Source organism: Thunnus maccoyii, chromosome 4 (assembly GCF_910596095.1).
Source record: "Thunnus maccoyii chromosome 4, fThuMac1.1, whole genome shotgun sequence".
Classification (NCBI taxonomy): Eukaryota; Metazoa; Chordata; class Actinopteri; order Scombriformes; family Scombridae; genus Thunnus; species Thunnus maccoyii.
The window spans coordinates 10,083,252-10,098,598 of NC_056536.1; the positions used below are offsets into that span (position 1 = coordinate 10,083,252).

Here is a 15,347-nt window from a genome sequence, read left to right on the forward strand (position 1 = left end):
CAATGACACAAGGGCTGTGTTTGTTTTCCAAGAGAGTACAAAAGGCAGCTACAGTACAATGCTTGCGGTGTTGACTCACTTCTAGTGAAAAAGTTGAAACTTCAGACAAAACCATTTGTCATAGCACACTAGCTTTATCGGGTCTTAGGGTTTAGCCACCTGTACAGTTGAGTAGATGACAAGGTGTCTTACCCCGGGGCCTTGAGGTGACTCTGGAGGAGAAGCTGGTGGAATGTATTTCTGACCTGGAAAAACAAAAGCAAGACAAAAATAAGGTGAAGAATCTGACTTTCCTTCCCCATAGTTAACTATAAACTTTAAGTGTAAGTGTTAAATCCCATTTTATGTATTGTTCTGGTTGACCATGAACAAACAAACTCCAGTTCAGTGTTTAACAAGCTCAATTAACAACACTGAAATATCTTCCCTATGCTCTGTATACCTGGCAGCACTGTACATTTCATAGCGTGGTTAGACATTTAATGTGATATTAGCTTATGGGAAGGAAATGGAAGTTGACATTAAAATGTCATCTCTGCGGTTGCTTTCTTGTCGCCTGGATTTGCAGTCAGGTGACATCCTAAGGTATTAAGAATATACAGTAACAATGTGTACTGAATAACTTAAGAAAAGTAAATAAGTGAGCTGAGCACTGGGACACCAAAACTATTTACAATCAGTAGCAAATCTATCCAATTTCACACAGATCAGGAGGCAGAGTTGGATTTAGATGTCACACTGAGTTTAAAGTCTAACAATGCTTCCTGAGGTTTCTGGTTGGTAGCCATGGTAATACTAAAATGAAAGGCATCTCTTTGTCCTCCTCTCCCACTCTTTCTCACTCTCTGTGCTGGGCTTGACTGGCCTTTTGGAAATTGCTTCATTTGCCTGGGGTGTCTTACTGTAGCTCCCATCTGCTCAGACTACATGCACACAGAGTGGACACGGTGCAAGGACTGGCTGGCTCTCTGTCACAAATGTGCTCTGGCATTCCCCCCCTGGCAGCGATTTTGTTTTTAGGACTTTCCGTTTTCTCAACGTTTTACGTCTCTAGCCGGTGGAAAATGTGTTTCACCTCATTAGCTGAACTGATGTGCAATTGGCTGTTTATTCACGATCAATGAGGCCTTCTTGACAGCTGAGCAAACTAGCAGATGTACGAGAAGCAGATACGAGTAGCTATACGTGCACAAGACGCCTGGGATTGAGGAAGAATACATATGAATATGTAAAGATGATGTATCATTAAAACTCATCAATGAGCATCTGCATCAAAAAAGCAAGATCTTCTCCATATTTCCCTCCTCTCAGCTTATCACTAGATGCAGATAGTGATGGATTCTGTAGCTAAATTATAGATTTATGAAAATGAATGGACTTCCACCCCTTTAACTGGAAGTCATGTCGATGTCCATCATGAATAACTTAAGAGCTTCATTCCGAGAACACGGGATTGGCGAAATGTCTCGTCTCTTTCTAACAAATGACTGACTCAAAGGTTTTGAATCACAGCAGGCTCTTTCCGTAATAATAAATATGAATGCATCAAAGACACAAATTACATATTTCATAGTAGTCATGAATTTTAAATGTGTCTAAATAAGCTATCTGCAATGGAAAGCAGCACCCCTCCCCCCCAACACACACTCACTCTTGGAAAAACAAAGTCAAGGATGATTAAGGTGCTGAAATCAAAGAATGACAGAGATCCATGATATCATTCTCTGAACACTAGCCCAAATCATTCAGGCTTCTTGGGCGATCCTCTGAGAACACTTGAGCACTGATTAAAATGTCATTAATAGACTTTGCCAAAAGCCCTCACTACATACCCATGAAGTAGGCCCTGATCAACGCTATTCTTCTCTCCCAAGATAAGTTAACAGCATCATTAGGGGGGAAATCATCGAGTATACAGCCGGGGTCCACTCAAGTTCTTTTTGCTGTCACTGGGATTGAATAGCTTCGTGTAGTGTTTACTACACTTTTAATCAATTCACTGACAGACACTGAGCAAATAAGCTGTTTGGGTTTCAATAAGAGATACAGACAGTGGCACATCATTTATCTTTGGCAGAGTGTGGGATGTTGAATATTTAATCAGAATTTTGTTTCAGTAGGAGGCCTCTTCGGGACTCGGGGTTCAGGAGTTATTTTCGGAAGTATATGGACGGCTGATTTTATCTTATTAGGAGGAGGTAGATGGCAAGAGGTGGACTTTGCTGCTGGAGACCACTATTCGCTTCCCATTTCCAACCGCGAGTGTCATGTTTCCAACAGCGAGTCAGGACATGTTTTAAAAAACACTAACATCATGGTGTTTACTGTTGCCATGACGACGAAGGCTGCCTAACTTTAAGGAAGTACTAACCATGTTTCAAGTGATCATTTTAACCCAAATCATCTTTCCCTAAACCTAACCAGACCTTAACCACAGCGTTGTAACAATTATTTTTTAACAGTGATTTGTTATAGTTTTGGAGAGTGGCATCTTACAGTCCTATGGATCTCTCTGGAGTGCATTACTACGGCCACTAGATGGTGTAAACATAACTATAGCTTGTTTTTTGCTGGCTGAATTTTAGATTTTTACTGTTGTTTAATTATTGGGATGTGCTGATTATTGAACAGTCATGCTTGATTGGGAACGCCGGAGTAATGAAGCTTCTGTTAAGAGAAATTCTGCAGCGTACACTAATAACCCTCCTGAAAATTTGAAAAAGAAAACTGCACTCACACCAAGCAAGGAGCAGCCAGTTGCATGCATGGTTAGGTTGACACAAGTTGCTGACGTGTGAGGCTAATAAAATGTTTTTTAAATGCACGCTGAAGCTGTTCTGATACAATAATCTCACTGATATGGGATAACATTATGTCATTGTCACTGGGAGTCATGTAATTCATTCAGAGAAGTTATTTTAAGACGTGCTGATTTTCCAGCACACAACAACACTAATCCTGTGTAGCCAGACCTCCATCGCATCACATTTATGGAGCACTGGAGACATTTTTGAGCAAAAGTTGGTTAAAAAGTTGAGGCCTGCCATATTTCAACACACAGCTTAAGGAGAATGGGACCTGTCTCACAAAGCAGGAATGTGAAGTTACAGTAGCTGCATGAGTAAAATAGAGAACCTGAATCTTGATTCCTGAGGTTTATTTATCCCAAACAACTGAACAAGATTTTGTGAAGTTGACGGGACATTAGCCTGTTTATGTGAGATTACAACAACAGTAACCAAGAGTTTCTATGTAGACAGATGTTAAATAAACACAGTGTCCAAAACCCCACTGTAGTTCAATTTTGGATTGAAAAAGACTGATTTGAATGTGAACTTGCGTGATGACTGACTGGTAAGCAACAGCGTGATCACTATAAGCCAGCCCACTTCTATTGATGTTGCTCAGTTCCCAGATCTCTAAGGCTGCAATCAGCCCTACGTTAAATCAATGCAAGATAATGAAATATGATCCAAGGAGTCCAGTTGCAACTATGGATTGATGCATTTAAAAGCTTATCAGACGCCAAAACACAGTATTGCAGTTTGTAAAACTTACAATGTGGAATGTGCACTTGTGGATGAACCAGGTTCAATTTTTTTGCAGGAGCCCCTGCATCAGCACCCCCACTTCATCAATGCACTGCCCCCATTCAAATAAATGAGAGGGCTGTGTTTTTTCATGCAAAGCTAATGTCAGTCTGAACACTGCCTACTGTTTTTTTTTCACCTAAAATACTAAAAATATGAAAAACATTTGTAATAGTACTTACCTTTAAATGCACATTTTAGTAAGAACCAGAGCAGACGTTTGCATGAGGACACAATGTAAGGCTTGTTCAAGATCAAGAGGCTCTAATGGACAGCCAAAATCTTCTCCTAGCACTTTGAGTTTATCCTTTTATTCCCCTCAGACCCCATTCATGGAGCGTGTTAATCATGCAGAGAGCAGGTGGTGCCACTGAGATAACACTGCAGAGTTGGGGGCTGCATTATAGGCAGAGGACAGGCTAATTTGATGCTTGTTGCTTAGAACTTTGGCTGATTACACCTGGGTGTTACTGCACACTTGAGGTGCACCCGCCACAAAACAATTTGTAGAAACGTACCACACACTTTCTGGTCCAATAAATACACTTTTGTCGTATTGGAAACAAACATTTGGGTCCTTTTAAAGCCGCTTCAATGTGACATTGACGTGAGCTGTTAAGAGCCTCTCATTTCCTTCTTGAGAGAAAAACTCTTCATATTAGTTTGCAAGGCTATTCCTTTCTAAGTAATTAATTCACATGTGCTTAAAAAGCCATTACGGATTACATGATATTTACCCTTTGAGGGTGATGAAGGTGATCTTCTCTGACATGAGACATCCTCCTGCTTTGTCCTCAGAGAAGCCTTCGGGCTTGATGCCTTCCTTTCCAGACTGGATGACAGCCGAAACATTATCATATCTTTCGCCTCCGAGACCTCCTTGAGAGGAGGAGAAAGTTTCAGATATTTCAGTGACACAAGAAACTGTTGGAGAATGAATAGTTTAGATTCTGTAGGGGAAGGGCACAACTGGAATGAATGGGACAGTAGACAGGAGAAGGAGATATGTGTGGTGACTTCCAAATACCGGAGCAGTGTGAAGAACTTTTGCACCCTTTAAGACATTTTGATACTCTCACTAAAAAAAAGATGTAACTTGCAGACAATTATTTATCTATAAGTGTGCTCTAAACTGTGATGTTCCACTGCGCAGAGCTTTAAAGGATGATGTCATCTGACCTTGTACAGATGATTTTCTCTGATTAACCTGAATTTCACTCGAGGGCCTGGTAACAAAGACAACTTATCAATCAAATATCTTAATGCACCACATAATGCCAAAAAACAATTTAGATAATGTGAAAGTTTTTGCCTTCAGGGAAACAATCTGAGTTGAGCCAGCTAAACACATTGAGGCACAAGATGCTGAAAACAGCACTTTGTTTTAACACCTTTCAACAGACTCTTTACATTTTGTTCTTTTGCAAAGACTTTCCTCTGTGCTATTGTGTTACCTGAGCTGCTCCTGGAGCTGAGAGTGGCACAGGGCTCAGAGTTTTGGCAGACGTTTCTGTGCTGTAGACCATGACTCCGTGAGGGTTTGGCTTTGCACCTCCTTGCAGAACAAGCTGTATCTCTTCCCCCTTCCAGTCAGCCGAATCCTGGAAGGGGCACCAAATCCCCCAACGAAGGCACTGCAAGAAGGCCGCTCGGGGTGTGGAGGTAGCAGACAGCTGTGTGATGAAAAAGGACACAAGAATAGAGGATGTTCAGACACTGACGTGGTTATTATTGTTTATATATAAATGGAAACAACCTTGATTAACCTTTTCATAACGGCACAGAGAATAGTTTTACTTTAAAGTGTACTTATTTTCAGCTTTCAGATCCTGGCCTGCAATTCCTGCGATACAATCCCTTATATGTTAGTCAAATATTTACAGATTTACAAATATTTACATTAATAATGAAAACAAACAGTTTTGTCTGAATTTGATGTTACCATGCGACCATGGCGACTGTAGCATGCTGCTGCTGGAATAATTAGGTATACTTTTACAGTTTATTTGTAATAATGTAACAAGATAATAAAACTGAAAACTTATTAAATTTTCTAAATCACAAAATGAATTCTAATGAGGCTATAAAAGTAAACTTTTTGTTATTCCATCTACATCTGCCTGTCATACACCATCCTACAATGAAAGGGCCGCTAAACCCCACCCCCTAACAGCAACTGTCCAATCATACTCTAGCAACTGTAACTAGGCACAGCAGGCCTGTCAAGCTTTGGATTTATACACATGCAGCATTGGAGGGTTGTTTTTTTTTTTAAATCACTTTTCCAAAACCAGAAATATAAGAGCAAAACTGTATGGAATTAGTGTCTTTGTCTGCTCTAACATAAGCTGCTTACTTTATTATGTGGGGTTACAGGTTAATTTAGAAAAACACTCCATTCAGGATGGACTGGACACGTGCAGGTATAACTGGCCCTGGATGCTACAGTATCAGAGTTTAGGGTAATGTTAGCAGCTCTGTCCTGCTCAGTATTGGGTTTGGGGAGTTTAGCCAAGATGCCTTTGTCAGTGTCATTAGTTTGTTCTCATCTTCAAATCCTTTTCTCATATAAAAGTTAAGAAAAGGAAAACATATTGTTTGAAAAAGCTAACAATAACACATAAATGGTGAATATGTTGACTTTTTAGCTCCAGCCTTATTTGCATCATTACAAAGCACTAAGTTAGTATTACAGTCAGCTGGAGGTTTGAACCAACTCCTGGACTTCCTCTATCTACAGCTGAAAAAATCTGTCAACGACAGTTGTCATTTTTAACTGTAAAGTGTATTGGGACCATGCTGCATAGTGATTCTGCACTTTAAATAAATAAATTGAATGATTCCAGCCAATAAAACTAAAAATGAGAGGCTTGTTTTTGTCTACTTCTGTCTGAAGCCAAGAATCCATTATTTCAAATATTACCACAAAATTCAAGTATACTCAAAATATAAAATTCACAGTATTTATGACTATACATGCACACATACAGTAGTATATACACACACTGATGCACATACCTGTACTTACTGGTATGTTTATATTATATGAGTGCTTTGATTTAAAGAACCCCGTATTAATCCAGTGACATGAATGCAGTGTGCAAGAATTAAATGATGTCCAGCCGAGAAAATTGCAGCAGGAGCTCTAATTGGACGGCTGGCATGTGTGCGGTCAGTGGCACACTCCAGGCTCCATACCATAAGAGAGTCTAAAGATGCTAATGTATAGAACATAATGAACATATGGCTCACCAGTAGAAAGGTGAATTTTGCTGCAGGGTGGGTTTGATATGGATATTTGACTTTTTCTTCTTCTTTTTTGTGCCATGACTTTGGGCCTCCATTGGAATTCACTGTAACAGTTTCACGAAGGAGCAAACTACTTGTCAGAGCCACCTTTCAAGTCTACAGGGAGTGAGTGTTTAATATTCAAAGGATACAGTACATTTTTTCCTCATACCATCCCTGTCATATTGAAGCACAGTTGGTGCCATGCAGCTACAATTTGACAGTAAAATAGTAGTTATTGTGTTTCTAGGTTCATACATTGTTACAGGTAATGTTAAAGTACAAATAAATGATATATTACTACTGCGCAAACTTATAAATAATTATTTACAGCAATTCCCACATTAACTAATATAGAAAAAAAGCAGTGAATTTTATAATGAAGCTTTTAAATGCTGTACTGCAGTGGGTGACTACAGCTGACATTTCTATACAGTCAATACAGTAGGAGCCAAACAACTAGGTCACACATGCAGTTTAGGAGCTTTGTTGTGTTTGAACATGATTTACAGTATGTCCCATTGCACCTCTACATCAGGCAAACCAGGAAAAGTAAAAAAAAAAAAAAAGCCTTTTGCTTTAAATCATCTACAGGGAACTCCGGGGTTTTGCTGAATCGATTAATAAACTGGTCAGCCACAGACGAGCGTAATCAATCATAGGTAGGACAGTACAGAATACACAAGGAGCCTGCTACTCCACATCATTTCAAGACAAAGTGGAGCATATAATGGTTCACTCAATGCATACAATTCCCCCGAGTGCATTTCTTACATGTAAAATCATAATCCAATACTATAGGTCATCATTCATATAAGTATCATCTTTATTCTAAATGTCATACGGCGCCCGTCGGGTGGTATTATGGAAAACAGGAACTGCCTACAGTGCTCTTTAAGTGCTGTTAAAGCATGACTTCCTTACTTAATGGCAGTGTTTGATCAAAGCAATCTAATTTGCTCATTGATTTGACATCACAAGTGGAAACAAATAATGATATTCAGCATATAATTCTTTAAATTCTGGTCCTGATTCAGGTTTGTATACTACTAGATATGGTCTTGAGATGTAGTCCTCTATGGTCTGTCCAGGTATGACACAGCAGCAGCAATACTGCCATCCAAGAGGTGAAAGCAGAGTGCCTGTTTCTCCCAAATTCACACCAGAAACTCCAAATTCTGTTACAGCTGTCATTGTCCTCAGATCCAGCTGTTCTTTTGGCAGCACAGCTGAGCAGCTGAAGAGACAGTGGCCAGACAAACTGTCTTCACCAGGCCGACTAATATCAGTAATTCAATGGACGAAAACAGATTTCCAGTTAGCTCCACAAGGAGTATACAAGATTGAAACAACACACTTCTTTTGTTATTGACACATTTATTTTATCTCCCGTGGCCACCAAAGCTCCATATGCTCATATAAACTGGACAGCTCTTAGTGATATATAGTTTACCAGCAGTGCTGTAGTAGTAGTTCCCCAGAGAGGAAAACTGTAGTGGTATATGACATTATATGCAACAACTGTGGGGAAGACTATATTGGTGAAACAACAAGGACTCTGAACAAGAGACCTGTGGCCAAAGATCCACACTTGGGTCATGTGATGACAACTCGATCATCTCCAAAAGAGCTAAGCTAGTAAGTGAACCTTAAGTTAATATTTTGTTTGTCAGAGTAGTTCACAACATAAAGTTGTAGATTTGTGTGATATGAATGGCAGTATAGCTTGGCCTCTAGTGATGGCTGTCGGGATCCAGACACCAAATGACTGGTAAGACCCCAAAAAATCCAAACAAGTCCTCCAAACTAAACAACAAAACAGCTTCCTTCTCACTGAATTCCAAAATAGCCACATCCAGAAGCGTTCATATTGTTAATGACTCAAATGATTATTTTCTGATCTGCTGCTGCTAAAGGTGCATCGTCGCCATTTCCACAGACATTATTTTTACATAACTAGCAATTTCTCAATTCTCCAAGTTGGTGTTGATTAGTCATATACAGAGTATCATTGTTGTCAGTGTCTGATACATTAGCAGAGGGAACCAAGCAGGACAGTATCTGGTCATTAAATGTCTATTATGTATATCTAAGAAGACCTCTCCAAGACTTTCACATTTCAAATGAACCCACATGCAGATCAATATTCCATTCCTCTTGAGAGGGACTTTGTTTCAGACAATAATTTTACCCCCAAGTAGCACAGACATTAACAGCCATTTCTTTGAATTATAACTCCAGAAATATATGGCAGCCATAAAACAGATAGCAGTATATTCTCCCTTGAGGCATTGCCTGTTTTTCCATCTCATGGGGTTGAATTAATAAGATGCTTTATATAAAACATTCAATCAAACAAGTCTATTTTCAAAGTGATGATTTTGTAAAAATGATCCAACTAGAGAAGGATAATTTTATGGCAAAGGGAGTAGCCAGTAAAAATGGAAAATGGTAGAGCAATTTATCTAATGTGTCTCTTTCTTTTTCCCCAAGCACTCTGTGTCTCTAACATGTCGTTGCTCCCACAGAACACGAGGGAAAGAGCAAAATGAGTGTCTAGCACATGACCGAACACTCTTCTTGTATTATTCAATGAATATATTTGGGCGCGGGAATGATTCAGGAGCAGAAATGCCGGCTGAGCTCTGACAGAATGAGAGAGACAAAGGACCAATCAGGGGCCTTCTCTATAGGGACGCCTACAGTCTTGCAAAAAGCTTTTATCTGTCCCACACTTATCACACACTTTCAGTCTTCCAATCATAGGAAACTGAGAATGACTTCATGTTCAAAATTGCAATGAATAACTGCGAGCAAGGATGAAAAGGAAAAGAAAAAGCTGCGAGCCAAACACCATCGAAAATTAACATGTTTCACTAAAACCACATATCTTCCAAGCACATGTTACATGAACATCCATGACTGGGATCAAACAAGTGACAAGTTCTTAATGGTCAAAATGGAGGATCTCTCAAAACCCATACAACTGGAATTCTACAGTACGATCCGACAATGGCACCAAAACAGGAACACCAACAAATAAGAATTCCCTTTGAGACGCAAAGCTAGTAGCTTAACCGTGAATCACTATCAAGATTTCATTGCAGTGGCTTTTAAAGTGCTTCGGAACGGTGTGATCTACATATGAACTGCATAAAGCGATGAAAGCTTGGGGTGGTAAACAATAGGATTGAAGGAATCTCAAAGAGACTCCTTAGTTGCGGTTTGAGTAAACAAACGGGGATAATAGTTTCATTCAAAGCCAGGAAGAAAATTCACATTATGCATGTAATCCTTGTACACAAACAGTCCTCAATGTTCTGAGGCATACAAGGGCTTAAGAACTACAATAAGCAGTTCCTTCATTATATGACAAGCGGAGATCAATGTTACATCAACACACGGGTGTAGGCGGTGTAATGGCATTGTGGGAAGGAAACAGTACTGTAGGAGGTAGTTAGCTGATGTACGTATGTGTTGAAGGCCTCCAGTGAGTAGGAAGTTGCCTGGAGGGTCAGACACATCGACTCACTGAGCACCACAGTAACTCAGTGAGTCTTAATCAATGGCAAAGCCTGGTGGTGACAGCAGAGAGACATCAAATCAATGACATTATATTTCAGTGGAAATAAAGTATGACTTTTTGCTCTCGCGCTGTTTTGGGCAAGAAACATTTGAATTAATCAGGTAATTTGCCATCTGAATTAGAAGTTGCTTTTAGAACCAACTATGGTGCTGATCATTATGTTGGACAAGGCAGAATGATCAATAGCCAATTTCCCCAAAGTGTGATTACACTGTTGATTTGATTGTTAAAGGCTGTATTTAAAATAAGAGTCATTAACTTTCACTCGGAGAGCAACCACGCACTCGTTTCAATAGTGCACTTGGGAGGAAAAATAGAAACATCAGCCTAAGGCAAAAACAAGGAAGCAGCAAACTTTTTCATAAAGTTGCACTGAAAACAATAACAGGCGATGTCACTGCAAACATAATTGCTCCAACAGGCAAAGCATTTTCTAAGGGAAGAATCCATCAACCTTGTTTAGAAGTGTAAAATATAATGTTCCAGCATCTCTAGACAAATAAAAAAAAAAAGAGTCTGTTGCAAACATACTACGGGCTGGAAATAAAGATCTCATGTCTGTAACCTGGAGCAAGAAAAGTAATCATCAAATTTTTGGGGGACACAGAGGAAAGGAGAAAAAAAAATCCAGAGGTGACAGACGGCGAGTTTTGAACATCAAAGACAGCTGAAACCCCATTTTCCAGCGGGCTGGAGGAACTGGACACAGAGACAGAACCAGTCCAATTCACCACTACTTGCAGTAATTGCTGAAAAAATAAGTATGAAAGGCTTCTTTTTATGTTAAAGTAAAAAAAAAAAACCCACTAACTTTAGAAACATTGACCAATTCAGAGCTGCTATTGCTTTACTTGTTTAGTCCTCATATAAAAACAGACAAGTTTGTGATAAGCAAAGATAACGCAGTTTGTAGGAACATAGTTTTGGAGAAGCTGAGAGAAAATAGCAAAGCATTCAGCGACTCAGGGCTTTCTAGACTACAGCAGGAATTAATCCTAAATTAGGGGGATGTGAGCATTGATGGGAGACGGAGTCTGACAGTTATTACTATTACCGCAGTCTGTTGGGCTGTTCAAGTCATTATTTCAGCCAAGACCCTGTGACAGGCACCGGCCCACAGCTCCTGCTACTTATTCTCCACAATGAGAAGCCCTGGAGGAAGTGAGGGAACATGCACCGAGATCATTAACTTAAGAGCACTAAACCACTCACATTTTCATCCATCTGCACAAGTAGTCCAAATGAACCCAGCAGGCTACTGTGCTCTATTCAGCTCACCAAGGCCAAATACGTCTCAGATCTTGCCTTCGATGACTGCAAAAGTTCAAGGAGATGTTCATGAAAGGCATGTTCACTGCTTGGGCCAATTTACTGTGAATGTGCGCATTTTTGATCAGCAGTTGGATGCTGTGATTCGGAAAAAAACTGAGAATACAGACAGGAGACGTACACAGCTGTGATGGTTAAACTGCAAAATAAATAATTTAGTCTCTGTCCCTGTCGTTAATTTATTTAATTGTAGAAAATTATTGAAACAATGTTTTACTTCTTTTTAAGAAAGACCAAATAACTGCTCAGGATGAAAGTTTTTATCCAGGTTAGCAGTGTGGTTTTAAGGATCTCAGTTGAATGTGGTAAAGCAATATCTGCTAAACATGAGCAGCCACTAGGTTCAAAAGCAAACTTAAGACTTCAACATTTATTAACCTTATGATTTGGTTTCTTTTTAAGGAGCATTACAGCTTCACAGAGTGACTAGCATGGTTACACTGTCGAAGCCTTGTTAGCCTTGTTCTGTGTATAGAAAGCTGATTGGAAGAATGTGGAGCTGTGCTACCACAAACTAGATGACAGATTCACCTTTAGACATGCACCTTATTAAAGTCTGGTGCAGGGAAACAGCATCAGCAGCGTCCTCATTTAAAATAATTTTCATTTCAATGGATATATTTAACTGAGAACAGTAATATGAACTAGCTGAGACGATTATCAGTCCTCTGAGAGGCAGATCATATATATACCTCCTCAGATGAAAATTTAAATAAGCTGAAGATAATGATAATGCAAAAGATGACAAGTGACTGCCCAATAACTTCACTGAAAGTAACTGACATTATGTCCACATGAGAGTTGCGCAGCAACAACATGACAACATGACAGCAACTGTCAACATGACATCTTATCCATGTAGTCTAAAATTAATCTTGTGATGATATTTTCATCTTTGATGCACGAGTACATTTTACAGAACATCAAAGCTCTGTCAAACGTGGAGCCTGCAGGTACTTATCTGGTCTACACAAGAAATCTGACTTGACACTTTGCAAATACAGTAAGCAGCAGCTATACACCATAGCACGTTTGGTCCAACCAGTTTAACATACTATAAATACCTTGTCGGGGAACACTATAACCTAAACTTGATGTTCAGGTATATTGCCTTGAGGGTCTAAATGAAACTGTTAAAATCACATCATTTTCCTGGGATAAAGTGGATGCTGGAGGGCAGAAATGACTTCTGTGTTACAAACAAGTAAATGACAAAACTCTAATGAGTTTGGGCACAGGCAGGAAAACAAATGCACAAATGTTTTTTTGTCAAATGCCTTTGTTTAGTTTCTAACAGTAAAGCATGAGAAAAAGCATGAAGAAAGCATTACCAAAAGGCGTACCACCTGCACTTCTTCTGTATGTGGGACAGTGGACTGACAAACAGAACAGAATTTTCTACAGCAGCTTGAGCCTCAAATGGCATCAAAATGCCACTCACCACTTTATACACTTTATGCTGCTTTTAATGAAAATCATTCAAGTCTGGGCTGAAGCTCCTCTATGGCAGGAACAGGGCCTTGGTCTGAGTTGGCCATCCACATGGCAACCATTAGATGTGCAAACATCATCGCCACTGCCTGTCTGGCTGCCAGGCCGATGCATTCGTCTGGAGAAGGATGGCACTGCTGGCAGGCACTGACAGGGTAAGACTCACTCTGGGCCTATCGCAGGGGGAGATTGATGCACTTCTCAGTGGGGGGAGAGCTGACATTCATTTTAATTAGGCGGACGAAATATTGTCTCTGCGGCATGTAGCCTCCCTTGACTTATCCTCAACTTCTCTCATGGTAAGAAAGGAAAAAAGGGCCTCAGGGGGGGAATGACTTCCAGAATATAAGACGCAAATCATCTAAATATATGACTTCCAAATCCTGATGACATTACTGAGCATAAGATGTTTGATTAACATTTAATTAACATTTGTTTGGCATTTCAGATCGGAACCAAACAAAAATATAACTGGTTTCTTTGAGGATGAGGTCCACAGCAGTGGGAGGACTCTGTTTGCACATCAGGTGATGTAAAGTCGTCAAGGAAACTAAGACGAAGGGAAGTGTTCATGAGTTCAGGGGAGGGTGTCATTGTAAAGAAGGCATTTTAATGAGCATGTGATTGGGGAGAGCAAGACTCACAAGATGCTTTTCTTTCAGCAAACATCATTAAAGCCTACAGGGGCCCCACAATAATCATGCAAATGCGCACGCACACACACAAACTACACGCATCAACAAACGCAAACAGCCACTTAAGGGAAGCCACAAGAAAAACACACAACAATCTATACAACATGTACCTGTCGTCGGTGAGCCAATTAAAATCTAAACAAGAGTCTCTGTGGCACAGAGGAGAAGCTGTACACCAACACCTTTAATCAACCCAGCCGCTAGCCATGTCACTGCTTCCTGCTCCACACACTGTTTATCTTCCGTCCCCTGGCAGTGACATCTGAGACAGAGCAAGGAATAAATAGATAATCAAGAGAGTGACAACTGTTGTATATCTCAGCTAATGGAAAGCTCGTCTGACACCAAACAATGAATCTGAACCCCAATTACAAAGCCTCCGGTCAACAATATGTACTGTATGTAGTAAATGTAATATTTACAGTAGCATCTTTAATATACAACTAAAGGAGTCACTTATTACTATTTACTGAGAGAGGAACTTAGTATTTATTATTTTCTCCTAATGTAGTTGTATCTTTTATATTTTGGGGTACTGCAGAAAATCAAACCAAGTGTTCTAATTAACGTATTAAACAGAGTGACTTCACCTGTTCTGAGGTCACAAAGTCAAGATGGAACTTCATTTGTCTCAAGTTGTGGGCCGAACATGAGTGAATAATGAACTGCAGTAACAGAGTCATGTATAACTCACCAGTCCTTATTTGAGTTTCATCTTTTAACAACAATAAGATTTTCACTAATTCTAACCACAGGTACTTTATTATTTTTATCTTTATCACAGTTAAGCCGTCAGTGAAACTTGCCACTTCCTGTGGATCTTTCATATTAAAAACCTTCAAGGGAAGAAAGGGATTATTATTCCCCTTTGAGCTGCTGGAAGAGTTTTACTGTGAAACATCTGTGTAGAAAGTGCTGAGCTTCACTTACAGTAGATTAACGTCTAATTAAAAAAAACAAAGTAGAAGTGATTGGAATTAACTTGTAAATGAGAAAAGTATGGCGATTATGACATGATGCTGTTGCACTGACGGGATTGGTGCTATGGAAGTGTTCGTTATCTTCCGGCAAATTAAAATGGGAGCAGATATATAGGAACACCTTTGACTTAAATGTGATGAAATATACTTTTAAAACAAGTAAGATTAGGAATAAAGACTGTAGTTGTAGGAAACATTGGAAAGGCCCCAGCTACTGTTTGGAAATTTACAGAACAGGAAACGAAGAAGCTCATCCACTACTCATTAACTTATGTGCATGCACAAATTAGAAACACTGGTAGGATCCAGCAATATTTCATTTCCAAAATACAGTTTATGTGGGTAATGATGGTTTTTGGAGCGTTCTAGGCTATGAAATAACAAATAA

At 39.6% G+C, this 15,347-nt stretch overlaps 1 protein-coding gene across 3 annotated transcripts in view; it reads right to left on the reverse strand.

The window, feature by feature from the left end:
* The window catches only part of nphp4 (nephronophthisis 4), a 168,604-nt gene that overhangs the window by 76,818 nt on the left and 76,439 nt on the right, over positions 1–15,347 (reverse strand). For 2 of the 3 annotated variants that reach the window (XM_042408717.1, XM_042408715.1), the window contains exons 9-11: positions 5,045–5,263; positions 4,328–4,469; positions 193–245 (exon numbers count right to left, since the gene is read on the reverse strand). In XM_042408717.1, the coding sequence (XP_042264651.1) occupies positions 193–245; positions 4,328–4,469; positions 5,045–5,263 (414 nt within the window). The remainder of the gene's footprint in view (positions 1–192; positions 246–4,327; positions 4,470–5,044; positions 5,264–15,347) is intronic. The other variant, XM_042408716.1, reaches the window with a different exon arrangement.